This window comes from Triticum aestivum, chromosome 1A (assembly GCF_018294505.1).
Source record: "Triticum aestivum cultivar Chinese Spring chromosome 1A, IWGSC CS RefSeq v2.1, whole genome shotgun sequence".
NCBI lineage: Eukaryota > Viridiplantae > Streptophyta > Magnoliopsida > Poales > Poaceae > Triticum > Triticum aestivum.
In genome coordinates, this window is record NC_057794.1 from 519,802,924 (window position 1) to 519,830,136 (window position 27,213).

The 27,213-nt window shown below is 38.7% G+C and overlaps 1 protein-coding gene across 2 annotated transcripts; it reads right to left on the reverse strand.

Moving 5' to 3' along the window:
• LOC123062353 (serine/threonine-protein kinase ATM) lies at positions 1 to 27,213 on the reverse strand. Of its 2 annotated transcripts, XM_044485822.1 has the most exons (78): positions 27,022 to 27,213; positions 26,755 to 26,863; positions 26,529 to 26,672; positions 25,675 to 25,836; positions 25,390 to 25,588; positions 25,095 to 25,251; positions 24,875 to 25,011; positions 24,716 to 24,803; positions 24,505 to 24,611; positions 23,862 to 23,960; positions 23,719 to 23,775; positions 23,459 to 23,534; positions 22,713 to 22,796; positions 21,961 to 22,002; positions 21,778 to 21,848; positions 21,419 to 21,467; positions 20,629 to 20,706; positions 19,519 to 19,656; positions 19,344 to 19,436; positions 18,720 to 18,904; positions 17,829 to 18,435; positions 17,667 to 17,735; positions 17,389 to 17,553; positions 16,585 to 16,710; positions 16,375 to 16,502; positions 16,077 to 16,233; positions 15,873 to 15,919; positions 15,730 to 15,793; positions 15,555 to 15,629; positions 14,917 to 15,039; positions 14,396 to 14,581; positions 14,047 to 14,171; positions 13,889 to 13,958; positions 13,247 to 13,374; positions 12,586 to 12,727; positions 12,366 to 12,506; positions 12,156 to 12,254; positions 12,027 to 12,073; positions 11,709 to 11,904; positions 11,399 to 11,617; positions 11,118 to 11,189; positions 10,951 to 11,020; positions 10,341 to 10,449; positions 10,129 to 10,252; positions 9,898 to 10,056; positions 9,114 to 9,182; positions 8,608 to 8,655; positions 8,079 to 8,183; positions 7,882 to 7,968; positions 7,269 to 7,568; positions 7,073 to 7,185; positions 6,830 to 6,896; positions 6,669 to 6,743; positions 6,465 to 6,587; positions 6,207 to 6,371; positions 6,026 to 6,127; positions 5,714 to 5,865; positions 5,421 to 5,601; positions 5,299 to 5,346; positions 5,119 to 5,202; positions 4,313 to 4,396; positions 4,092 to 4,172; positions 3,917 to 4,006; positions 3,763 to 3,825; positions 3,263 to 3,403; positions 3,106 to 3,162; positions 2,949 to 3,014; positions 2,641 to 2,735; positions 2,440 to 2,548; positions 2,179 to 2,268; positions 2,012 to 2,091; positions 1,814 to 1,892; positions 1,682 to 1,728; positions 1,483 to 1,582; positions 1,277 to 1,408; positions 975 to 1,109; positions 819 to 884; positions 1 to 609 (listed from the first exon to the last, which is right to left on the reverse strand). In XM_044485822.1, exons 1-78 carry the CDS (start codon positions 27,088 to 27,090, stop codon positions 391 to 393), a joined length of 9,045 nt encoding a protein of 3,014 aa, XP_044341757.1. In that variant the 5' UTR covers positions 27,091 to 27,213; the 3' UTR covers positions 1 to 390. The 2 variants fall into 2 exon arrangements, with proteins under 2 accessions (XP_044341757.1, XP_044341761.1); XM_044485826.1 differs by lacking the exons at positions 22,713 to 22,796; positions 23,459 to 23,534; positions 23,719 to 23,775; ... (8 more) ...; positions 26,755 to 26,863; positions 27,022 to 27,213 and adding an exon at positions 22,346 to 22,440.

Below are 27,213 nucleotides of genomic sequence, written 5' to 3' on the forward strand. Positions count from 1 at the left end.
TCGAAAAGCAACTTCTTTTGCATTTCATCAACACTACTCATGAGTTTTACCTTTCTTCCGATGCGTACATCCTCCAGACAAGAGGCCCCTTTATATACAATCAACAGACAAGTATATCTACAACAGTTATATGTACACCTACAGGCCCATGTATGATGTGATAAGTCCCTCTCCCACCTTCGCGCACAAGAGCAAGCACCGAAAGTAAAAGCTTCTCAAGCAGTGACAAAATCGCTTTTACCGTGGGTTCGGAATCTCCATCCATGTTTCTCACCTTCACGCACAAAAACAGGCGCCGGGCACCAAAAGTAAAAGCTTCTCTAGCAGTCACAACATCGCTTCTACCGCGGGTTCGGAATCTCCCATCTATGTTCTTTCTCATGGGCGGCTTCACAGCCAAGGTGCCCACCCTGGGAACATCTGGCATAACCGATCAGTGTCTACCGCATCCTGTATGAGCTGCTGGACCTGCCCCTCTACGCTCCTCATCTCGCCGTCCTCATAACCGTCCAGCTTCTGTTTGACGCGGAGTATCGCACGGGCCGCGTCCTTGTTGCCCTCGTACGCCTCTTGAGAATCATCCAGGCACGAGTCATTGTATTCAGTTTCCTGAAGGATCAGATGTTACTTCAGACTTTGGAATTCCACACTTTCCAAAGGGAAATTAATAAAAAAAATGGTGTATGTTTCGACAAAGATTGTATGTATGGACGATATAGTGGCTTTAGCGCTGACATATGCAGCAGCACCGGCGCTGCAAGCTGTAGTCATGCATAGTGGACATTTATACTTGTATAACCGAAAAATCATCTGGTTACCTTCTGACGCTGCAAGGCTTTCAGTGGCGAAAGGGCCCATTTATAAAGAGGATCATGGATGAAGACCTGACATGTTAGATCAATTATCAGGATAAACTGTAATGGCGACTTGCCTGATGAATGCATTTATGAAAAAACTTTTGGCAATCTACATACTTCAATAATGGTTAGCAATGCCTCTTTGTTTTCTCTCATAACAGACAGGGTTTTCTCACAGCATCTTTTGAATACACCTTCAGTGCCAGTAACGCCCATGCCGTCTATGATGTCCCTTGTCAGCCGGAATGGAACCTACAAGCACAGATGGAAACTTAATCCAGGCTATCATTTATAGTAGGCTTCACGCACATAGTAGGCTTCAGGATGGTAACCTCCATTCTAAAAAAGATGAGAGTCATCTATTTTAGAACGGAGGGAGTAGTAGCAAACATTACAATGGTATGGTTTCGATCACGTACCCGTTCAGGTGTTTTAAGCATGAGACCCTGCTCAAATGCAACACCAAGATCAATGTGCACAACCTCGGCTGTGTCTTCATCAATGAGAATGTTCATGGAATGGCGATCTCCAAGCCCAACAATATATCCCACCTGAACCCTCAAAATTAGTAACCGGTATAGGCAAAGACAAATGACTCCCGTTCACCAACTAAAATGAAAGTTACCATTGAGCTTGCTGCCACACTTCTTGTGTACGCAAGTCTACTTTGGAACCAGTCTGCGGGCTGCAAGAATCTCTCAATGAAGAAATGGTGCATCACAGGCCTGGTTATTGCAGGACAAGGAAAAAAGAAAAGAAAATGTAAGCAAAACAGACAACTTTACTTCTGCATTTTTCAGTAAATGAAAATAATCAACAAAAACCTAAAGTTGTCGCAGATTTTGAAAAACGCCTTCCTTTTGTCTTTCTCCTACAAAACATAAGTGCTTTCAGAAAGGACACTAATCATCATTTATTGGAATATATAAAAGTGAAAGCTCCAGATATGAACATACACACGCCAGGTGCTCTCTACATTGCAGAAATGTCCAGTCTCCAGTTCCATATCGTGCATGTGCTCCGCCAATTCTATTGCTGTCCGAACCAATGAAAGACGTGTTTTTTTAGAAATCAAAAATACCTTTAATTAATAAAAAACATCCAGAAATTGGAATTTATTTTACATATAACAACTGGAATCTGAACAGAATTACCTGTCTAAGAGATAGTCACCAAGCGGAACAGTCCTATTTACCCATTCAACAACACCAGCACTTGGGGTGAAAGGAACAACCTTGAGAAAGTAGTTGATTTGTCACAAGTTGCAAAATAGGCATGGAGAAACTTAAGAGAAATGCAAATTTATGGCATTCATTCCTACATTATATGTGCGTATTCGCAATCTCCTTTCCGAAGTATCTCTGTGATTTTGCAAGAACATATTTACCAAACTAAAAAATTGCTCCATAACCTGAAATTTACACAAGACAGCGTTTACTCAGGCTCCGGGTGGAAGTGCGGTGTATTATGATATTCACAGGCAACTATAGCTTTTGCCAAAGTTAAGTACTGATTTAGTGTCAAACCCTGTATGCCTAATACATTGTCGAACTTCTCAATAAAATGAAAGAGAACAACATACAGCATCTTGTCGCAGGTCATCATTTCCAGATTTTGCAAGTTGGCGGTATCTGTTACCATCCGAGCCAATACACTGAATAACTTTTGGAGCATTAATTCCATTCATTATACTGTCATGGAGGAAGACTTCCAACAGTCAATAAAGACCAAAAACAGTAAATCCTCGGGTACAAACAATGTGTTAAACCAAAACCCAACTTACGTAATAGAATCCACCAGCCCACTGAAATGTGGAAAGGTACCTTCTTCATACCGACAATTAGGATCAACTGGAATAGTAGCAGTCACAACAGGAACCTGATGAAATCAAACAAACAAAGAAGCAGCGTAGTGAAATTTCCATAAGTCATTTAAAACACCCACGGTTGAGAACACACAGACCCAGGTTATTAATCAAGGAAAATCAGAAGGTCCCACAAAGCAAAGACTGCTTATTGTCCTAACCATATAGTAATTTTTCAGCTGGAAGCGACAGAAGGAATTTGTAGAAGTAAATTTCATAAAAAGTACCTTTGCAAGTTCAAGCTGGCAAATGCTGCGGAACTCCCTGGGTAGTGAGATTTTTTTGTTAGTGTCCTGAAAACCAGATGTACAAAAAGAATATGTCAGCATGGAGAATGTATGTATACAAATCCCCTACAAGCCGTTATTTGAACAGGTAACTAACCTCCTTCCTAGTCTCCAGTTCCGCTAACCTAATGTAGATCTCAACCATTTGCTTCATCTATAAGACGTGGGGATGAGCATCATGAATAATATATTACATGACCACCTCCATGGTTAAGAATATCGCGATAAAATGATCATTGTAAGAAGTGGCAAACCTGACGAATCAAAGCCCCATGAAAAGAAGATAGCTCCTTTAATAGATTCTCAGCAGCAAGCTTCTTGTCCATATCTACAACAAAAGAACTTCTACTTCTTTGCTTGTCTTTGACACGGTCACCATTTGCTAGAGCCAAAAGCTGAGGCCAAAGAATGACACATACTTAAAACAGCAAAAGAGTGTTCTACTGGCCTGAAAGAATCTCAGATTTAACAAAAATGTGCTCGAGTTGCTCCATACATCAACTAGGCCTAATGGTGAAAGTCGTGCTGGGGTTCTCCTAAAACAACGTTGTGTTGGTATTTGTATTAGTTGATACAGTACTGACCATGTTATACGATTGTTTTACATGCATTCAGCATTTGGCTGACTAGATCTGGGTTCACTATTCAATATACTATTAGGTTCAACACTAAAACAATACGCATTGTATGAAAACCATGAAAATAGACTTTGATCGTAGTTCTTCCAATATATAGAAGACTGTAACTTTAATACCTGACATATTGTATGATATGGATGATCAATGGCCATTTTCTTCAAGAGAGAAGCTAATGCATTCTGCCAGGGAAAATAATGATCTTACTTGAGAGGTTCATATTCATGTTTACTCACGGAAGCAACATATGACAGTTCTCAATGTTGTGCATACCTGGAAGTTTGTTGACCCCTGAGCATCTTTTGAACTCCCAAGTCTAGAAGCAATCTGGTAGACCAATGGTATGAACTTGTAGCTTTGGACCTATCGAACCAAAAAATAAAGTTTTTTAGCATGGAAGGGAAAAAAGTACCAGCAGGAATAATGAAATGGAGCTAAAAGAGATGACCTCTTTTGTTGTTTTAATCATTGAGTCCACAACTTGTTTCCTTGAGAAGAGATTAAACCACAGTGATACCAACCGGAAAACCTGAATGTAAGATGTTTGACACTGACATAAGCAACAGTATCCTTGAGAACAGAACACAGAATTGAAGGTAAACCGTTTTGCAGTATGAAACACATTGAGACTGAAAGAACAAGAACATTCCCAGAAAATATATTGCATACCACTTGTAGGTCATATTTGCCACCAACAACTAGGGAACGTTGGTACCCCTCAAGTGCTAGACTCAAGAACTCGTCTCGATCATCCTGGTAAAAGGGCTCAAGTTAATAAAACGCTCAAAACAAACTGAGAAATTTAATATTCCATGGAATGCGTTGCATAACACTCAACATGCCCAACTAATTGTAACGCTAAAATTATGCTGTGAGTTTCTACTGAGGCCATAATGAACGAGGGACTCCATATTTGGTGCTCCTATGGACACCATAACCCCATTTATGAAAATCACATGACACGCTAGTCCAAAATGTAGACGGGGGAAGCAGGACAGACACCATAGGAGTCAATTCCAGTGCATGGTCAGATTGACGAATGTATGAGCTTAGCTCCATGGATAGATAGTGATTGTATAAGATATGCAAAAAATTATTAGATTAACTCATTGGTGGTATGCTGGCTCCACCTCTGGATGTAGACAACTACGAAAAGAAAAATCAGTAAAAGAGAATACTGCATGATGCAATAATCATCATTCTGGCACTCTATGCCTCAGATGAATTTACCACTAAATTTGGCATATATATGCACAACATGAAGTGAATGCATCTTTCTGTAAATTATCATAATATTGCATCATCCGTTTGCCAAATAGTTAATTTTTGAGAACGGTAGGTTTTGCCTATATATCAGCACCTTTTCTGGATATATGGTTATTGGATAGAACTATTAAACAGTATATTTGGTATATATGAAGGGACCATGAACTTGAAATTTTGGTGTGAAGCTTGGATAAACAGTATATGCACACCTGAATCTTCTGTGCTTCTTCTCTGTCAAGTGCAAGTTGTTTCTGCAACTCTTGGATTTTCGCACCATAATCACTTTTCTCAGCCTGAAATTTTGAAGGCTTAGTATACGAGGTAGCAAGAATAAAAGACCTTGCTTTTCAGGTTTCAGCAACACTCAAAAGTTCCAGTTATCTACGTGCCTTGGATGAATTTTTGAGTCTTTTAAGCAGCGTATCCAACTCCTTAGTCTGCATTAAATAGCAATTGATTAAGATAAACAAAGCTTAAAGTCAAATATTGATGGCATTGTCAACTCAGCTACCTTGTATTTCCTTAAACGCAGAGCGGCTTGCCATTCATTGGATGAAAGTCTTTCCTCGTAGCTTTTGAACAAGTTGTATGTGTAATGTGCTAAATGAAAATGCGTGCGACACTGCCTGGACATGTACTTTTTGTCAAGAGCTACAGAGTGGTTTAGGTAGTCTTCAATGATTGTTCTTGAGCTACAAAATTATTATAAAGAATGTTCATGTTAACAACACATACAAAAAGTGGAAAGAGTTCTCACTTCGCAATAGAAAAACAGTATACGAGGCATCAAATATAAAGGATTACTTGCTCGATCTTGTTTCAGCCAACCACTTGCCAACCAATCGGTAGACATCTGATTTGTTTCTCTCATCAGTATGGTTCTTCAGTATGTATTTACCAAGACCAATAGCCATATCATGCTGCCCCTGAGCTCTCAGCAGTTTAGCTTCTTCAAGCTGGAGAGTGAATGCAGGATTATCAGAATATGAACTTCAATTGATCACATAAAAAAACATGCTCTGATATTAAGATGCAAAAGAGAAAGGGAAAGGAAAGCAAGTTAGAACTTCAAAAGTTCAAATCAGCAGTCGGATAACAGAAAGGTAAATTGTTTACCTTTGACAGGAAATAAGTGCTTGGCACAGTTTGCTGATCTCTGTGACAGCAAAGTTCTTTGAGTTCATATAAGGAAGCCGCAGCCAAAGAAAACCTTAATCCCTGAATCCAGAAAATAATCATGATGTACGAAGCAAACAAACACAGTGGACCCATAGTCGGAGTAAAGAAGTGAGCCAACCTTCCGGAGTGCAGAAGCGGATTGAAATAAATGTTCTATGAGATGTTCTTCAGAACCTAAGATCTTAAGGAGGCCACGTCTGAATGCTAAAAAGGGTTCAAAAAGATCAAGGTTACGTTCTGTTTGACACAGGATGAAATTCCACTCTTTACTCAACAACTCCAGCTGCAAAAAAAAGGTAACGAAATGATTAGGCAACCAGGAAAGTTCAAGTATTAACAAAATGGTTTCAATATATGACAAGGAAAGCGTCAGAACCTGATTCCTCTTGGGTACAGCAGGCACAAGAGAAAATTCCTCAGTTCCAACATTAAATTTTGGAGCTTGGTCGGGACAAAATTTCCAGCGTAGCTCCCATGCCATAGAAAGATGATCTAGCATCTAAATTAACAAAATGTTAGAAGTAATGTACCTAACGATAAGCAAAAACATGAAAGGCCAGCATATAATCACAAGGAGTACTTGTAATTTGAGAACGGTAGAGTGGATGTATTTCGTGCTCTCCTTGCTAGCATTTGAAAGAGCCAACACGAGATCCTACAAGAGGACAAAGTAAATAAGTTACAGTCTAGAGAAACCCAAATGAGTACCCTGTGTAAATTAATATAAACACTGAACACTACCATTTTGGAATGGGAAAGTTTCCCCTGGAACTGCTCAGAATCACCATTCTGAAGAGCTCTTAGGCAACTGAAGCATGCAGAGAAAGTTAAAAGATATACAAGTAGGGAAACAAGTTTTCAGAAGGTAAGGGCAAAATGGCGAAATGAAAATAATTAATTAACTTAGAGCTGTTTCAACAGAAGGTAATGTGGAACGTGTAAAACATATTGATATGCAAGAAAGGACAAATGAAGAATACGAACCTGTGCAAATTTTCATTGAAAAGACAATAATCGCGGGAGCGGCTTGAAGGCTGCGAAGAGTATGGAACGAAAAAGGAGAAATCCCAGTTTCCTGCCCTCCAAGCAGCTTCGTACTGCGAGATAGATAGTCAAACATATAACAAAACTACTACAAAATCTAGCAATAAGCATATTATCTAGAATACGCAATACTAACTTGTATATCAACAAACTCTGAATCCTGTTGAAGGCACGCTTTTTGGTTGGTTAACCCTTGGCTGTAAATATCAAGCACATGGCTACATCCAGTTTTCTGCAATGACCTCATCAGACCTTTGTGCATTTTCCAGTTCAGCAGATTCTCCTCTGCTTTAGAAGACACAGATGGTCCAGTCAACACTGTCCCAGCAAAATTGGCAAGGTTCTCCTTCGGGGTTGATCTTACTAGTAAATCATAATATTCAAGAGCGCTGCTCCAGTTACCCTCATGCTCATATCTGATGATTTGAGAAGCTACCTGTTCAAGATACAGCCAGAACAAGAAGCAATCTAAGATGCATAACTTCCAGACCTTAACAGCAAAACTGTTATATCTAAAATAGTATTCCTTCTGTTCCTAAATATAAGACGTTTATAATGTGAATTTAACGATTGTGTGCCTATGTGGCGATGGATGAAGATTATTTCCCTTCACTATTTTCAAATTTGTATGGAGTTCACACAGAAAGGTGAAAGTAAAATGGCGTTTTAAGAACAACCGGATTTCGTACATAAAATTAGAACACGCCCAAAATAAATCAACAATTACAAATAGAAGTTGTGCGAGTAACCTCATTGGCCAGTGTTATTCCATAAATGCTGTCCGGCTCATTTATGTGAGTAAATGCCTCAACCAATAGCCCAATATGTGGTGGCAACTGGAAAGAGGAAGAAACATAATTTGACACAACTGAAGACATCAAAATAGAGCTAAAAAAGCACAAGCAAGATGTAAAGCAACAACCGACGAAATGTAAAGTGGACTGACCGACTCTTGCTGTGAAAAATCTGGAGGTCCTAGGTCCAGCTTATTGAATTGTTCCTCACACCAAAGTTCAACATACATAAGTGTCGCAAAGTCACATGAGCAACGCTACAAAAATCCAGTAGAAAGCAACAATCAGTGCCATCAAAGAGAAAAGGAGCCCTTGAAGCATTGAAACATTCAGTCTCTAGAGGCGTAAGGTGGAAAAAACTGTATGCAGAAGAAAGGTTTGGTGCAGCAAGCATTTCTGTGGCCAAGAACTATTCATGGTTGAAATGTTAGAACAAGTTTTATTTTGTTAAATACCACTGCGAGGGACGGGATACTATTACTCCAGAACCCATACAAAACAGCACATCGATCCTATTACTCCAGCCATGCACTTTTTACCATATCCAGACATGGGTTCAAACCAAAGACTGTAGCTAAACATATTTTCAATGGAAGGTAACTGAACATCTAGAGAACTATAATAGAGATCGGCAAATAACAAAGGAAACAAACAACATAATGACAAAGTTATCACACTTACTTGAGCAGCTCTGGCAGCTACAAGATAATCAACCGAAAGCCAGTACACCTGGAGAATTAATGACATGTTAAGAAAGGGATAGCAGCTGTAGACATTCTCCCCAGTTACAAGCAAACATTCAAACTTTTGAGATAGACTGATGTGAGAAGCTTCGCATGTGCCAACTACAGAAAAACATAGAAGCATGGATGAAAAGGAGTACACTACAAAGGAATTGCTATTTTCGAAGGACATGCTCCTGCAGGCCTAAAGATTAAAGGTGGAGTCTAAGAGCATCCCCAAAAATTCATTACTTAATTCATTGCTAAGAGGAGAGATAATACGCCAATTCATCAATAGAAATATAGAATGGCATGTTTATGAGCTTGTGACAGCCAAGAACTGTAAAAATACGACAGATATCCTCTTGTATACCAAGATTTACAGAAATGCGTACGGCAATGAAAAATCTACAGCAAAAGATACCTGTTTTTTTCTAAAAGAGAGAAGATAAGATAATAAGGTACCTTCCTCCATGAAGATGACGGCGTTGCCGCTGGTGACCTACTTTTGGATCTAGCGGATCTACTACCATCCTACAGAAGATCCATAGGCAGTTGGAAAGTAGAAATAAACAGAAATAAGTTCATCAAGTGCACAACATTACTATTGAAGAAAAACAGTAGTTAAGTTTGTGACATCAGGACATTGAGTATTGGCTCCTGATACGTTCATTCCTGACAGACAGGATTGTTAAAGGCTACCATACAATAGTAAATAATCAACTAGGCCCGCCAAGTGGATTTGTATGCCGATTGCTTGATTCATGCATGCAGTATCTGAGTCAAATCATTTAAAGTAAAAGACAAGAAAGCTGGAAGGCAAAGGAACAGTAAATTGCTCTTTGATGTGATGCAGTCACAGAAAGTTACCAAATGGAACACTCTCAAGAAAAAGAAGATGTGTTGACTATATGGTCAACAACTCAATATTACATTGTGAAGTGTCATGCAACAAAGAGAATTTTTCAGTAAAGAAACCATGATAACAACTCTAAAGTAATCGAGTTCCATGCGAGAGTAGCGAACCATGGTTTTTTAGCATAAAGATGCCAATAACTTGAGCGCTTCCCACGAAAAACTAAATGCTAAGTGATATCTTGGAGATATACAATTGACAGGCGCAGAAAAACTTGTCATGAGCCTTCAATCATATATCATGTAAGTGTGTAACTATGGTAAGAGAAAACAATGGTCATGATACACAAAATTTAGAAACAAGCAGCCGAACAGACTGCCATTAAAAACATACCTTCGGAGTATTGTAAGGGGAGGGGGAAGCTCTAGTATTATAAGGGGAAGCTCTGGCTCGTTCGGTAACATAAAAAGATCTGACAACATTCAGTGCATCCAGAAATAGCTTAACTGATTTCATCATATAATTCGAGTCGCAAAAAATTATTTTCTCAACCTACATGCATATATCACGAAAGGCATCAATTGACAGTTTTCAAGCAACCAAATAACTTCGTGTGGTACAAACCTTTGAGGAAATTAATACGCAAATGCTGCTATTAGAATCCATATTGCCAGCAATATTCACCAGAGCACTTGCCAGCAAAAGCTCAGCAGCCTCAACTTTAAGAAAAACAAGACTTCTACAAAGTCTGTAAGAAAAACACCATTATCAAGCTCTATAGAGGTTACAGTCACACTGAGTAATGTCACGGCTATATTTTCTGTGGAAAATTATACCTTAAGATGATGTCATCACAATGGGAAATGAGCGAGCTCACTAGGGTACATAACCATTGCTCATACGGCTGACCATCAGTTTGCCAGATGTCTGAATCTTCAAGTGGAACTATCAAACAAAAGTTCAACCAAAACGGCAATTAATTTAATCTGGAATTACCAGCGAACACAGGCCCATATTTGAAAATATTACATGGTGCACTATACAGATTTCAGAATATTCAGGCATACGCACATACAAAATCTCATGATACAATTTGTCAAGTATTGTGTGGGACCAGAAACAACGAGTGCACAATAAAATCCAATCTGTCAACTTGCCAGTAAAAAAATTTACATGGTGCGCTACGCTTGTTAATTCGTCCAAATATTTATGGTTGAATAATTTATCTTTATGGATGTGGCATATGTCTCTGTTCCATTCTGGGATAGTGCATTGTAGAGCAAACCATTCAGAATAATTCCAACATGAAAATGGAGTAAAACAAAGAACAAAATTGCTTCTGAAAAGAAAATAACAAATTTGCAGCTGTAAAATTTGAAGTCGTGCAACTAAAAGGAAAAAATAACACAAATCATCAATTTATAAAAGGTACAAGCTATCGCTCACCAGTAGAATACTTGTCCATTCCCAAAAGTGTCTGCTCAACTAACTGAGTGTTTATTCCCCTCGAATGAACCTATGGAAAAAAAATGAGTAGGTGAAAAGATAAGCTGGAAGGCATGAAAAATGAACTTGAAAGGACATAAGAAACGCGACAATGTAGCACTAAATACCATCAGTAAAGATCTATCAAGAGAATCAAGACACTGCAGAGAATTGAGGCCCTTCGATGTTGACAGAATCCCCTGTTTATGGAAACAAAAGCAAAAACCAGCTCTTAAACGCATTGTAGTGACATTACTAATAAAGCTGAATCTAGGATGTTCATGACACTTGCAATTCCATGTAAAATTTAACAATCGAACAAGTCATCATTAGTCCATGTAAAATGTGCTCAGTAATTACCACCATAAGCAGTCACAAATCTTCACACAAAGAGTTAGAAGTAACTTACCTTCAATGTCTGTGAAGTAACTTCTATTATTTCAACAGACCCGTCTGATAAATAAGTCTTCAAAAGTTTCAGAAGATCAAGCAAGATATCATCAGAAATACCATAGTCTGAACACAATTTATCTTCCTTGGAAGTAGAACCACTTTGAAGTTGTAAGGAGTGCTTTTGAGTAAGATTTGGAACATCGAATATTACTTGATGAGCATCAGATATACCAGCCTGCACTTATGTTGAAAAAAAGTGATTACAAGAGAAAAATCGCATTAACAATATAATGGGCATGGCAAAAGGATGAAGATAGAAAGCACACCCTAGAGATAAAATCAGCAAGCACTGAAGCTTCATTTGCAACAGATGATGAGCTGCAAAGGCCAACAAGAGTCCATACAGCCGAAACAACATCTGGGTCGCTGCGCCAGCAACTAACTGTGTCAGCATTACCGACAGATACATCGCCTCTGCAGATGATTTCTCCCGATAATAACTTCTTGTGATGTGTACGAAGACTTACAAGAACAAGAATTATGTTAGAACAAATAACATGATGACTTCAAAAGAAAGACATGATACGATATCATGATGGTCTAAGCTAACATGTTTCACATATGCTGTGCAAGTAAGGGCATACCTCAGCAAAAATAATTCTGCAGGCAAGTGAGGAGCCCTGTGAACAAACTACAGGAAGTTAAAAGTAATACATTAGCCCATAACAAATATTACAATAATAATTATAGGAAAAAAAGAAATGAACAGCAACCTTCAGAAACTGGTCTCTTGAGGCATATGAGTCAGAAAGTGAAGCATGGAAAACTTTTATATCTTTCAAGCAATCAAGAGCAGGAAGTGGTTCCAAATCCTGCAAGGCCATTAAGAACAAAAAAGATCACAACGATGATAAGGAAAACATGTTGCAGCCTGTCAGACTGCAATGGTAGATAAAGAGTGGATCAGTGGAGATGAAGCGTACTCGTATGTAATCATAAAGCAAGGGATCAGCATCAACTGTTAATTGACGAAGCAAAGATAGAACTTTTGACAAATCCCCATTGGGACATCCTCCTTCTTGATCATTAGGTAGGCAACAGGTGATTAATTTAGGAACCAAAAGCTGCAACAGTCCAGATGAGAAGAGTAAGTGACAGAAGAAGTACAAGAAGGAAACCAATAACGTTATTTGTGAAAATAACCTGGAGCTGTGTGCCAAGCACAGCGACAGTTTCTGTAGATGAGTTTGCATTGAAAGCAACCAACAATTTAGATAAAATGTTGCAGCACTGGCCTTGCAATGGTTGCCTCCAGATATAATTCCCCACTATACAAATAATATAGCTGCAGTCGAGACATGCACCCAGTACAATTTAGATTAATACTCCCTTCGTCCCAAAATACTTGTCTTAGATTTGTATGTGCCTAGATACATCCGTATCTAGACAAATCTAAGACAAGTATTTTGGGACAGAGGTTGTACAAGACAAGATAAAAGTAAAACCCAGTGCTAGAACACAGCATGAACCAAGAAGTCTAGTAATTCAGAACTGCACATGCACTTAAATGAAGGCAGTTAATTAACTTTTAGAAATACTGCATAGTAATTGGTGCTCCAACTAAAGCTCTGACAATGGCATTGAGCCATTGACACGCAGGAGCCAGCATCAAACTGGAAACATGAATCACATTCCTACAGAAGATTACATCAGGTATAACACATTTTCTTGCTGAGCAAGTCTAAAGTTGGATCATTGAAATATTTGAGGGTGCTAGATGACAACGACAAAATCCATTCCAAACTGACAGACATCTAAAAATCATCTGGTACAGCAATGACAAGAGAACAGGAAAAACACTTACAAGCAAGTGCTATAATGTACCACTCTGTGCCCAAGTACATCTATTAAAACCTCAATCGCACAAAGCCGATGACTCATGTGCCTAGGATGGCCTGCTTCTGTAACTTGTTGATGTATTGCCAACAGGAACTATAACCAAATAAGAAGAAAAAAACATGGAACTTGGTCAAACCCACATAACAAAAGAACTAATATATAGATTAGACCAAAGTAATGTTTTCATTTGTCCCTATGTTGTCGATGAACAACCGCAGACTTGCACAAAACACTTCGTAGTTTGAAAAGTTTTAATTGGATAGGCAAGAACTAATCCCCACTCATAAATACAGGCCCTCAAGGAATACACTTTAGATATTGAACTCCAGGTATTCTTTTTCGGTTGAACATCATAATTCGTTTGTGAGGAAGGTTTAACATTCATTTGGTTTACTTGAGGAATACACTTCTCATGATATTGAACTCTAGGTACAACATATAAAAATAATAATCACAGGAACAGTGTGGCTGGCAGATAACACTCTTGACTATTCATCCCTCAGATTGCAGCATAACATTGCAGTTAATAATTGCCAGAAAACATTCTAATTTGCAGTTAAGAATTCAGAAATTAGATAAACATTGAACACGTGAAAAAACAAAATACCTTAAAAACTCTGTCAGCACGGAATATATTAACTTTGTCAATAACCACCGTATCAGCCGAATCGTCGTCCCTAAAATGAAAGAGGCGTAGCAATGATTTTGTTACATCAGCACTTGACCATCAAAATTGTGTAGGATACATGAAAAATAAGGACATACGCTGTATCCATGAATCCATCAACAACTTGTTTGATTGTGCGTGCTAAAATCTCCTTGGAAAAGTATGGCAGTTCTGATTGGCGAGCAGTGGATGAAACTGTGAGCAAAACGCCCACAATGGAAACCTAAAAATAGGACAAGAATGAGTGCGATAATGAATAACAGCTGATAAAAGATTGAGAACATCTAGATTGTAAAAGTCAACCACAAAAAGGAGCACAAACAACATCACTTTGCTGTGTATATGTAAATGCACTAGATGAAAACAACATATAAATATTACAATACACAAAGGAACAGCAAACATTGCATGCAGATCGAAGGGGAGATGTTTACTCAGAAAGCATACCATATGTTTTCTAATGAGATCATCACGCTCAAACTCAGAAATTTCGCCAAGCTGTAAAAGTGATTCGTATAAGACAGTTTCTGCCAAGTCCTTCTCTGGCCCAGTGCCATTTTTGGCGGCAATACACAATCCAAAGATCTGAACAAAATATCCCTTGATGACAGCAGATAAAGGTTGTAACAACGTCTGAAAAGTGCATAAAGGTGAAAAAAAAAATTAGACCATAGACATTCAATGCATTCAAGTACTGGGCAGTGGAGACTAGAGAAAACGCCTTATAAAAAGCATTTGTACACAGTACTATCAAATAGTCAAAGAACTTTTGAAACTAATAATACTGCGATGTTTGGTATGTTTTTCTTTCAGGGAAGTTAATTCACAAGGTCAATTTTGAATTTTATTTTGTATGTTCCGTTGTTTACAAGCTTCTTACATGTAGAATGAAACACTACAGAAAAAAAACAGAAACTAAGAATCAACAGCAAAGCTAGTATTATGTTTTAGAATAATGGTGAACACACCTTGGATATCCAATTAAGGCCAGCGGCATCACCTCTGAGAATAAGGAACGAAAGAAGCCATGGGCAGATATGTTCAATGAACTCCTTTGGCTTGGCCGTATCAAAACCAAACATCTCTTGCACCTGTAAGAAATTGCATGAGAAGTACAATGCATTAACGCATGAATGAGTAATTCATTAATACAATAACAGCTGGAAATCTTACAAACCCTAAAAATAAGTAAATAAACTTTCCAGTTTATGACTGTTCACAGCAAAACTAATCAATTGTACTGTGTTCAGAGTATATACTCTGGCTTATCCCCATGCCAGAAGACCAGATTCCAGATGGCATTGTGAACCCTGGATGTATACTATCACGACACAGCTATTCTGTGTCGCCTTCTCTCATGAGAGCAATGCCCTTTCGGAACTGGATGGTGGCTTTATGAAGATCCAACAGCTCAGATCTCAGGATTTATGAAGATCCAACGTCAGCTGGAGCTAATGACCTACTTATCTCATTAATCAACCATTTAAGCTGTGTTCAGTTTGCTTAACTTTTTAATGGCATCATTTTGTGGCGCTATGTGGAAACATTGAAATCATATTTCAGAATCAATTATCGAAATGTAATAAGCACTAGAAAAGAAGATTACCTTAACAAGTGAAACTAGGCTCACTTCACAGGCAACCCACCGGAAGAGAATTGGACCCATCAGTTGGTCCAAATACTGGGTATGGAGAAGAAATCACAATATGCAAATTTTAGTTTGCCACAAGCAAGTCATTCTCTTCTAGTAAACTCAATAAAGTAGATGAATGTCCACTCACCTTACTTCGTGAAGCGTAACTGAGCTTTCTTGAGATAAAATCAAATAAAGCATATTCCAATTTTCTGAGAAGTAGCATGAAAAGAGAGTAAGCACGGTAATATTTCCATAAACCAACAAAAAGTTCATTTGTTGTGAAAATACCGCTGAGAAGGCTGTATAGCAGCAACTGCAGAAATCATGAATGCACACTGCAACATCAGACAGGACAAAATTATGTTGAGTGAGAAACTTCAGTGCAGAGTCAGACCAATATTTTTTTTCCAACATGAATTAGACATCAGTAGGCAAACACATAATGGTGACACATGTCCCAGAAATACTTTGTGACAACGAGAACAAACATACCTCAAATTCAACCTCCTCACTATGCACAGACAAATGAGCTAATGTAATGAGGACAGTTTCAATAACTGGAACAGATTGTGGACCAACAGCTAAGACTTCTCTAGATTTAACTGGAATCTCGCTGGAGAACTGCACCATCTTGACACCAATATTTGAGCTGACATTAACAGAACACTGGTAAGCTAACTCTCATGATTAGAGGTTGGCAATCTAAATGCCAATCATCATTGATGTACAGGGTTGACTAACTGGTGTAGCCAAACGAATTTAACAGCATGTATCGTCGTCAAACACTTACCAAACGTCACGAAACAATTCATCATGTCCTTCCCATGTTTCGAATAGCACAACCATTTTCCTAGCCAGATACAACCTAACACGATAATCAGTATCATGCAGCATGTTGAGGAAATGTCCAATCATATCCTGAAATGAGAATATTCAATTCATTATACACATAATTTGAAATGGTAGTACGAGATAACAGAAAACGGAAAAAATATATCACCTGCGCACCATCAGGGAACAAGTGAATAAAGTGGGTGATGCAATCAATGAGCTTGATCCGGAAAAACCAATCTGTGATGCTGATCTCAGTACCTTTAGTCACCAAGTCTAATAGAATGTCCTGGTTCTGCAGATAATTAGAACATATGTTGCAGTTCGTTACTTCCAGGTTCCAGCAGTGGATAAAAAAATGTAGGCCAAGCACTATTACAGGTATTTCTTTGGATCAATGGACCAACAAGGATTATGCAACCAGCTGGTCCGTACTGAAACCTGTCAGGATCAGCATATTAACTCTGATTTATTCTAAGTACAATGATTTATGAACGATTCTGATCAGTTCTTACCCGATGATTTATGGGATTTCGAAGAAACTAGAAAGGAGCATTTCTTTGTTTGAAAGATGTTCTCTACATCCTTACTCTGGCACAATTGAGTATGTTCAGTAGTTTGAACCACTAAACACAACTAATCAAGGAAATTGAAATCAATCGTCACTGCTCATTGAAGTGGCATGCAAATATCTAACAATACATTAGGTCACCAGTAAAACTTGGAAGGGGAGGAGGAAAACATGTTCAGTGCCAATTCCACTGTAACATAATTGATCAAAATGCCCTTGCCCGATATGCATTTTATTAAAAAGAAGTAACAGCCTATTCAATAACAATGATTGACTGTGATTCTTAAGTTTATTCATGGCTTAGATTCAGGACTCCACTAAGTTAACTTTTCATTGAAGACAACAAAACTAACAACAGAGAAATATATTTTGCATAGCAAAATGATTATCCCAGCTACCAACCTCATTTGAAACCTCATTATATGCTTGCAGCTTTCCATCAGTATTTTGTCCAACATCACGTGTAACCATTAAAGTTCTTAACAAGGCATGTACATGTGTTAAGCAGTCAGCAGAACCAAGTAGTAAACTTGCACATTTCTCCCTCATATCGAATAGCAAATGGACCTGCATGACCAAAACCAAAAGGTTAAAAACACATAAAGCTTGAGTGGATAAAACTCATAAGGCAATAGCTTAGTACAAATTAGAGTATAACTCAAGTATGAGTCGGACGGTACCACAGAAGATAAACTTTTAGATGAAGCGGAGATATTTTGACAAAGATTAAGCAGGATGGCATGGGAGACCTTCAAAAGGAAATAAAATGTTACAATGATAGTATATAAGTACAACAACAACAATAAAATGAACATGAAGCAGATTCTATTACAAATTTGTACCTTGACATCACTCTCTTTCTCCACTAAGTTGTACAAGATTTCCCATGTATGGGGTGCTGACACTGAGAAAAAAGTTGAAATAACACCAACTAGTTCAAGCTTCCACTCCAAAAGGCGTGACGAGATACCAATACTTCCACTTACACTAGCTGTGATAGAGTCAACCTCACCAGAGTCCGTCATATCAAAATCCATATCAACAACACTTTTGTGGTCAACAAAAGGATTTAGATCTTCTGACAAGTTGACAGAAGATATTGGCAACATTTTATTAGTGTTCTCACTATCAGAATTATTCGCAGAGCTAGAAAGACGAGAAAACAACTGAGAGAATTCCACCAATAGTTCATCAAGCAATACAGTGACACCTTTAATAAGCACAGAGCTGGCTCTGTTACTAACACTCCGCAGTCTAAAAATTGGAGCAGAGAGGAAGGTCTGAAATGAGGATAAAATGGAGCCGGCTGTCTCAAATGCAGAGCCTACACTAGTAAGACCATGAGATAGTTCCTCGTGCTTTTTCATAACCATTGATATCATATATTTTATGATGCCAGTAACATGACCAAATAATTCTTTAAGAAATAAAGAATTTTCTTCTATTGCCCTGCAAAAATTCACAGAATAATATAAGGAAAAAAATTGGAATACCAGGCGAGAGCACTGCCTGTTCATTAACAAAAATAGAGAAATACAAGCATGGAGTTATACAACATAAGACTGATTGGTACTACAGGAAAACATATAACAGTATTTGGTAAAGATTACGACGTAACTAGCTAAGTAATTGGTAACTACAATTTGGGTATCCTATTTGAGTCAAAAAAAAAGACACAGATGTTGATGTCACCAACTGATTACAACAGATACATATGACTAGAAAAAAGATACCTTGACAATAGTGCACAATGAATTAGATTGCAGAGGAGGGAACAACGGTATACAAGAGTACATAAGTCCACTTTCTCAAGCTGTTCATTTGAGGCCATAAATCCTTCGAACTCCATAAGCTGATCAAGCAATTGCTGTTGGATGTGCCCAGGAAGGTGTGCTCGGTTGCATTTATCAGATATGACCTGTTTAAGAAATGAGTAACCTTCTGTAAGCAACATACATAGAAGTGGAATAAAAATAAAACATACATAACTATGTCATATTTGATATATCACTTTTCATTTGGGTCTTTCACAATGAGAAATGAGAAAATCTGAATATATCTACTCCCTCCGTTCCGAATTACTTGTCTCGGAAATGGATGTATCTAGAACTAAAATACGTCTAGATACATCCATTTCTACGACAACTAATTCCGAACGGAGGGAGTATTATTTACATACGTTTGCAGTGCATGTTAAGTCAAAATGGCTTTCAGTTGCCCATGAAATCAGATGACTTCATAACAAAAAATCCATGTTTACAGGACATGGCTTTATAAGTTCAATGCATATTGCATAGACACATGCTACTCACAGACCCAAAACTATTGTGAGAAAAACAGGAAAACAAGTAAATCACCTTGGTAGAACTTTCAGTACTGATTTCTGATAAGGCTTCCACAGAGTAACCTAGTTCATCTTTGATGACCCAACTCTCACTCTCGAGTAACAACTAAAATAAACAAAATTAGTAGAAGGCAACCAGAAAGAAATATTCAGAAAGATTGAAGTGTTTGTAACAAACTGTAACATACCTTGGAGAAGTCCTTGCATTCATCAAACAGTTGGGATGCATTTGCTGAGTTAATGGCTGATGATGAAAAACCAGCACAGATAGAAAAAATGGCTTCAGGAATCATCACAACATTTTGCTCATTTAAAAGAGAGGATCCCTGCCGTAGAACGTATATCAGTAACTGAGCTTGAATATCTCGATGGCAATTTAAAATGGATGACTAATTCCCGACAGGAAGTGAGAAAAAAATAGATGTAGTGGTGCAGAATGTACATACGAAAATGGACAATACATGGTGATGAAATGCTAGAGCAAACCCAAGTTCAATTTGCTATCTTGCTCAACAGTGTTAACAAAATTAGTGTACGGACAATAACATAAGGACTACAAGATTTATTAGTGTATAAGCAAATAAACACCACAGTAAAATACATCACAATAACATAAGGAGTAAACGTAAGTGTAAACTAGATCAAATCAGATCAGATAGACTTAAATAATCACACCATCAAGAAACTCATTTCAGCAAAACTCACATTCATTTAAGGCATGCAGTAATCACATACAAACCATACTCCCTTGCAGAAGAGGAAAAAAACATTTACAACACAGAAGTCAACGGAGAAAGCTGAGAAAAAATGAAAAAATAACCAAAAATGTGTAAACAATGGGACTATCAATATGCATGTTGGCACATAGCAGAATTACTATAACAATGAGTTCGTGAGTAACGGAAATTCCCTGCATGATTCAGTTAGTAAGAGAAATGCACACAGAAGCTAAGTTACAGAGAATTATAAAATAGCATCTGTAAAGATGTAAGATATAAACTATATGAACACAAGCCATATAAATTCCGAAACAAGTTCTTTCATGTTATTGTTGCCCTGTCGCCTAGATGTGTGGTTGCTGCATAGAGTTCATTTAGCAATCACCAATTCACCATATACAGGCCTGAGCCATGCATTCACATTCTAGAACATGAGTGCAGCTAAACCAGGAGTTAACATAACTGGAGAGGAGGCAGAGTTTGGTCAAATGTTTGTGGATTGAGAAGTATACATAACTTGAACAAAAGTTTAAAATGGATACAATACAAAGATAGAAAAGGGGTTAAATATAGGACCACCTTTGACACTGACTGAATCAACTCCAAAGTTGATCTTAGCAGATTCTTTCGAACAAGGCTAGAATTGGATAAATCGCCCTGCATAGCGAGGTGTCAATTAACAAATGCATCCTTTGAGCGTATTTGAGATACATACGAAAATAAGGCGGCGGCTGCTTTATCTGATAATGGCAGATTACTAAGTAGGTCGTATGATTTGGACTAGTACATCGAACCTGAGCTGATTTTATTTTGTGCTGGTTTATAAATCCCCACTATCGTACATTCATACTGTCCTGTTTACCTACTGATCAGTTTGGCAAGCATGGAAACTATACAGAGGCAGGAGCAGCTTCAATATTTTTCAACTTTAGTCATAAACAATATAGGAACATGTGAACAATCTGGCAAACACTACCGGTGAGCTGCAGCCATTAATATAGAAAATTATGAAACAACATGCGCATAATAATTTTCAGAATGACCAGCAGTAAACCATATAAAGTTTCTTACATAATAGAACTCCGTTTGGGAGGAATATAACCAAATTTACTTGAACAATTTGAATTTGGGCACCAAGCAAACCTAGCGAACTGGGAAAATGATCTCAGCCATTTAAAGTCCTTTTTTGCCCAATTCTTCTGTGTTTACCTTAAGTTGGGTTTTATGATTTAAGAATCCCTCAATAAAAAGAGAAGTAGCAAAAGGGTAGGGTTTAAGATAACTAAAGCTGCTTTTCGAAAAAATGGGGTCAAGTCTACCATATTCAGGGCTCTAACTAGTTAACGTAGTAAAATGATAGAAAACATACCTGCAACCCTATCCTTGAGAAGTAACAAGCAATGAAGTACAGAGCAGACCTAGAGCGAGAATGATTAGTAGAGTACAAACATAACTTCCATGAGGACCATAATTATTTTTCTAAAAAGTTGACACACAATGAGGACCAGAATTATTTTTCTAAAAAGTTGACACACAAGTCACAACTAGCAAGAATGTCGGAACTCGGAAAAAACTAGAAGGCAAAATTCTATCTAAGGGAAGGGATGCCGAGAACAAAGAAAATAAATTAAGGAATAGCACTAGTAAGCTACCACAAATATGGCAACTAGCAGCTACCATAGCCATAAAGAAATCAACATGAATGAGTTTATGGAAAAGAAGGCATACGGTGATGGCGATTGTTTAAAAGTTTGCAGGTTCCATGTATCTTCTGACACAACTGAAGTATGGACTTGATCCTAAAAGAAGAAAGCAAGATAAATTACAGAAGTTAAAAGCCAACTAATGCCAGCTATAGGTCATACACAGTATATAATATAACATGTCGTAAGCTCAGGCTAAAAAGCTCACCCGCATGATCATTCCACCCAAGAGATTTAGAGCTGAATCGGCCTACAAAAGTACACAGTATACACTATCAGAGTGTAAAGTAGATAGATGTAGTGTAATGTAACAAGTTAAAGCTTAAATTTGCAATGGCAAGTAACACCCCTACCACCACTCACAATAACAACAAAGCAAAATACCGCTAGTGCATAAAAAGGCAGGGAGTTTGTATGCAGAGTTCAATTTCAGTATGCAGAGTTCTATATCTATTTCCAATACCAACACCACTCAATCTTGGGGAGCATCACTACATACTTAATCTTTGCAGTCAATATGAACTCAAAGGTTGGTGGGCATCACTAAACATTCAAATCTTTGTGGTCATCTAACAGCAAGAATAATCCAGTACCAGGAAAAAGTCACCGATGATAAACAGCGAATGTCTTGCATCTCTTAATGTATTTGACCATGGATGTATCAGGTTCAGATCAATGCTTCAAATTCGGTCTCAAAGTCATTTTAAGTTCTGAATCCCTAAAAATAAAAAATAAAAAATAAAAAATTACACACCGTGAATTAATAGCATTCTAGTAATTATAGCGATATTTTACTGAGATATTGTGAGCTAAGATCAGCTATTAGTGCAGGGTTTGAATGAAAAGCATCTAGCGTACTGACTGGCAATGACATCGGGCTTTTGAATGAAGTGTTCAAATGTCCAAAATGTAGGGGTTGAAAAAACTGCAAATATGGAAAAGAAATTTACTGGAACTCACCACTAGAGCTGTGGGGCTAAACAAAGGAAGTGCATGAATGAGGGAATTCCAGATATCTTGCCAATAACCTTCAACAATTGACATCTGCAAATAAACAGATATCACACATATTGAATAGAACTATCAGTGTCATAAATTTACTTGCAGAAAAGTGACAAGACTTGGTTGGTTAAAGCATTTAAAAATAAAGTGATGCCATGTTTTGGGTTTTGACAATCTGATAACCTTGAGAAAAAATAATAGACAAAACCTTGTAAGCATGCAAGCAAATGTTTACATATCTAATGTGTAACAGTGGACATGTTAAACCAATGTGTAACAGTGGGGCCAGCTAAACCAAAGCCAGTACATAATGGTTGGTAAAATTGAAATGGGCCACTTGCAAAATACTGGAAATTACAGTATAATTCATATACAAACTAAAGAGCTGCATTAAGTAATGAATGATACAGATACTTGCAATTCCTTGCAGTCTTGTTGATGTATTATCCCTCATAAAATATTCACTTATTACTCCAACTTTTTGAATGTTATCTAATTTGAAAGATACAAGCTGAAAAAAAATGCGAGTCCAAATTATTCTAGAGCATGCATATAGTGATACGGGGATGGCATATGATAGAGGAGGATCCACTTTAGCCCTGATCCAGTTAACCAGTATTTTCCATAGCAATAGATGTAAGTACCAAAAACTACTGAAATGCAAGTGGCATAAACAGAAAGTTAATATGGAATCGAAAAACAACCTCGCCTTTTGTTAATAAACAATGTGATTCCTCCCTAGTATTCACTATGAACATCGCAGAGAACTCCTTAAGTGCCCTGTTAAGATCATTGATAATCAGGCAGTTCTACTAATTAGCAAGCCATAGAAGATGTAACTTGGTGCTTACATATATTCCATATAACTGGTACCAGTAGTGTATTTACTATACTCCATACAACAGCCCTACATGTTTTATGATGTCAACAAACTCCCAAAAAATTCACTACCACCAAAACAAACCTGATAATCCAAAGCAGTGAATCCTGAGAACGTATGACGTTTGCCTTGCTCAAAGCACTGGATAAGCATAACAAAGTCAACTGAGATGGTACAACATATAACTGCATTAACCAAAAACTATGGCACATTGAAAGTACAGTTACCTTTTCAAAGATTGACAACATGCTTGGAGCCAACTGATCAACAAAGATTTGTCTACTCGATATCCATACTTGTGAACAAGAAGACATGTGGTACCAATCCTGTGCAAAAAAAAAAAAAGATCCATTAGTCAATCTGTCCGTGTGTTCACCAAAGAATATTATAGAACATCTGTTGAGAAGTATGCCCCCCCCCCCCCCCCGCGAACATGTAGGAGGTACATGTGGTCACACGGGGGTAACAGAGCTTTCTCAATGGTTAAGAGTTGACCACACAAGGGTCAGCGCTTTCTCAATGGTTAAGAGTTGACCACACGAGGGTCAGCGCTTTCTCAATGGTTAAGACTCAAGAGTGGCTCAACTAGTCAGTGTCTCGGTGACTAAAATTGACTTTTCAACTAGAATACAGATGGTTTTCCTTTGTCAAGAGTTACTCAAATTAGAGAGAAACAACTAAAGGCATGGAAAGATACTACACACAATAAAGCGTCTAATAGAAGTTACTGAATCTTGGTCAAGTAAATGCAGTTGTAAGAGGATTCAAGCTTGGAAGGCACCATATTCAGGGTACACATCTGAGAATTCATATAAAGAAGATAAAGGATGTTTTCTTACAGGGATAAAAATGGTGTCATGTATAGCTTACCAACATAGAGATCCTTTTTTTAGGCTATTCGTGATGCGGCTAATAACATCCTCCGTCTTCAATTTTTTCTCATCATCTCCCCTCATTGGTGTGGGGGATTTATATGCCTACACGGTTATAAAAAGTCACTTGTATATTATAAAAAACAAAATGCTGATTTACTACGAGATTCAGAAGAGTTAAGTTAAAGTTGTGTGTGCATATCTATTACCTGATAAAAAATAGTAGCAGATAGATCCATTAACTCTTCCAAGGAGCATCTTAAGGACACGTCTTTCGCATCTCGAGATGCCTCACACCTACATTTATTGAACTTAGTAAATGAAGAAGTCAAAATCATAACTCTGAAAAGCATAGTAGTAGCCTTTACCATAATAAACCTGCTTCAGTGTTAACATTTTGATCTAGGTCGTCCATGATGACACCAAGAAGGTTTTTTCTTTCCAAAACCTTTGGAATAGCTCTAGCAAGCTTCAACTGAATTTTCACATATGTGATGAACAAGCTCTGGAAGCAACAATAACTTCACGATGAATCAAACATAAAAAATATGAAACAAAGTTGAAAAATGCAAGTCGGGTCATAAGAACCTTCAGCCGCAGATCACGAGTCATCAGCCACGAACGCAATATAAAATCTTGAACTGCTTTATGGATCTCCACAGATTTGTCTCCAAGGTTTGGTCCATCCATGAGTAAAAAGGTGTTAACGCATTCCATAAGCTTGCTAGTCAGCTTTCCATCCTCCCTGATCCCACAAAATTAATATATGATTTCCAACTCAGAGAATTGACAAGAGATGCTATTAAAATGAACACCCCGCTCCTCTTGGAAATTAAGGGGGTTCAACAGGAGAGCCGAAAAGACTTGGTCAGAGACTACTTGCCTCCTAATATGTGAGAATATTGCACAGAATCCATTAAGAACCTCCTCCCTCATGGTGTCAGGATAATCGCCAGGTGGGTTTTCAAGTAGAACATGGAGAGTCCACGTACAGCGGAAGGATTCCTCCTTTGAGCTGGCTTGATTGCTGAAGTTTGCATCAAAACCAGTCGCAACCTTCTTCATATAGAGCACTACAAGATCTTGCGAAGATACAGAATTTTATTAAGAACAGAACAAAAGGGCATTGTGATATGAAAACAGGGAGAGCATTGATATGGCAACTCACTGCTGTATGTTCGAGGTTTCATCTGATATCGGTACTCCTTCACAGTCAAAAGCTGCCGGAGAATTGGGCTGTACTCTAGCTGAAAGCTGGGAGCATCTTTTATGACCTCCAATATATGACTAAAAAGCTGCTTAGCAACTGAAACCAAAAGTAAGGAGTGCCCTGCAACGACAGTGAACCATCTTTAATGGCGTGCACCTTCCAGCATATATTCCATATAAAAACAATTGAAGAACCACTTGCATGGAAGTCTAGTAGATAAAAAAAATTAAGCATAATGCTAGCAAAGTAGCAATAGCACGTGGTTAAGGCCTACGTGATTTATCAGCTTGCCCAAAAACAGAGTGCTGAAACCACAAACATAATATGCAACACCCAATGTCAAGCTTACAGTATTATATGTCCAACACAGGATGTATGAATAAGAAAACACATGACTCCCAATACTAAGCTATGGTAGGCAACAATATGCACTAACAATAGTGTTTGGATAACTTTTCAGAATGTTAACAGAGCAAGTAAAACCTCGCATAATACATCAATTCACGGTATAACAGAATGCTGAGACCACAAGCAAAACATTTAACACCCACTGCCAAGCTTACAGTTACTGTATCTCCAACACAAACTCTACGAGTAAGAACATATGGCAAAAGATATACCACATTCCACATGATTCCAGTATTAAGCTGCGGTCAACAACAATAGGCACTAGCAATAGTATTTGGACGAGAATTCCAGGGCACTACATTATTCCAGGGCACTTCAGATAACAGAGTCGCAATGATTGGGCATAATAAGGAAGGAGCAGGACGAAGAAGAAGGGCCTTGGAATACTGTTAGCTTAATATTACCTGAGAGCCTGGCGTCCTCTGCGCAGCGGACGGCGGCACGGAGCATCCCGGCGGCGGCGCTCCTGGTGGCTCCGCGCCTCTTGGCTGCGATGTCGGCGAGGACGCACTTGGCGAGCGCGGTGATGAGGAACGGCCACGTGGCCCCTGCGGAACAGCAAACGCATGACAAGCGTCGACGAGGGGGGGAGCGAGCGAAATGGAAGCAGAGCAGGTGGGAGGTGGCTACCGGAGGCGAGGTGGCCGGGCTTGGCCCTGGCGGTGTTGCGGGCGAGGAGGCGGCAGAAGGTGGGGGCGCGGTCGCCCTGCAGCCACGTCCCCAGCAGCTTCACCCCTTCCTGCAGCAGCACGCGGCGGAGCAATCAGAATCGGTCGGAGGAGGAGGTCGTCGGAGCCACCAGGAGCGCCGCCGTCCTCAGAATCGGAGGTCGTCGGAGATGATTGGTGGACTGATTGACCGATTAGGGGGGAGAGCAGAGCGGAGCAGGGTACTCACATCGCGGGGCCTGGCGCGGTCGGAGGCGAGCTTCTGGACGACCTCCTCGACGTCGCGCGCAGTGGCCATCGCCGCTGCCCACCGCTGCCGGCGACGGGGGCTAGGGTTTGGCGGGTGGGGCCACGGCGGCGGCGGAGGGCGGGGGGCGGGGGTTTTGGTGCTTGGTGGGTTTAGAACATCTCTAGTTCTTTT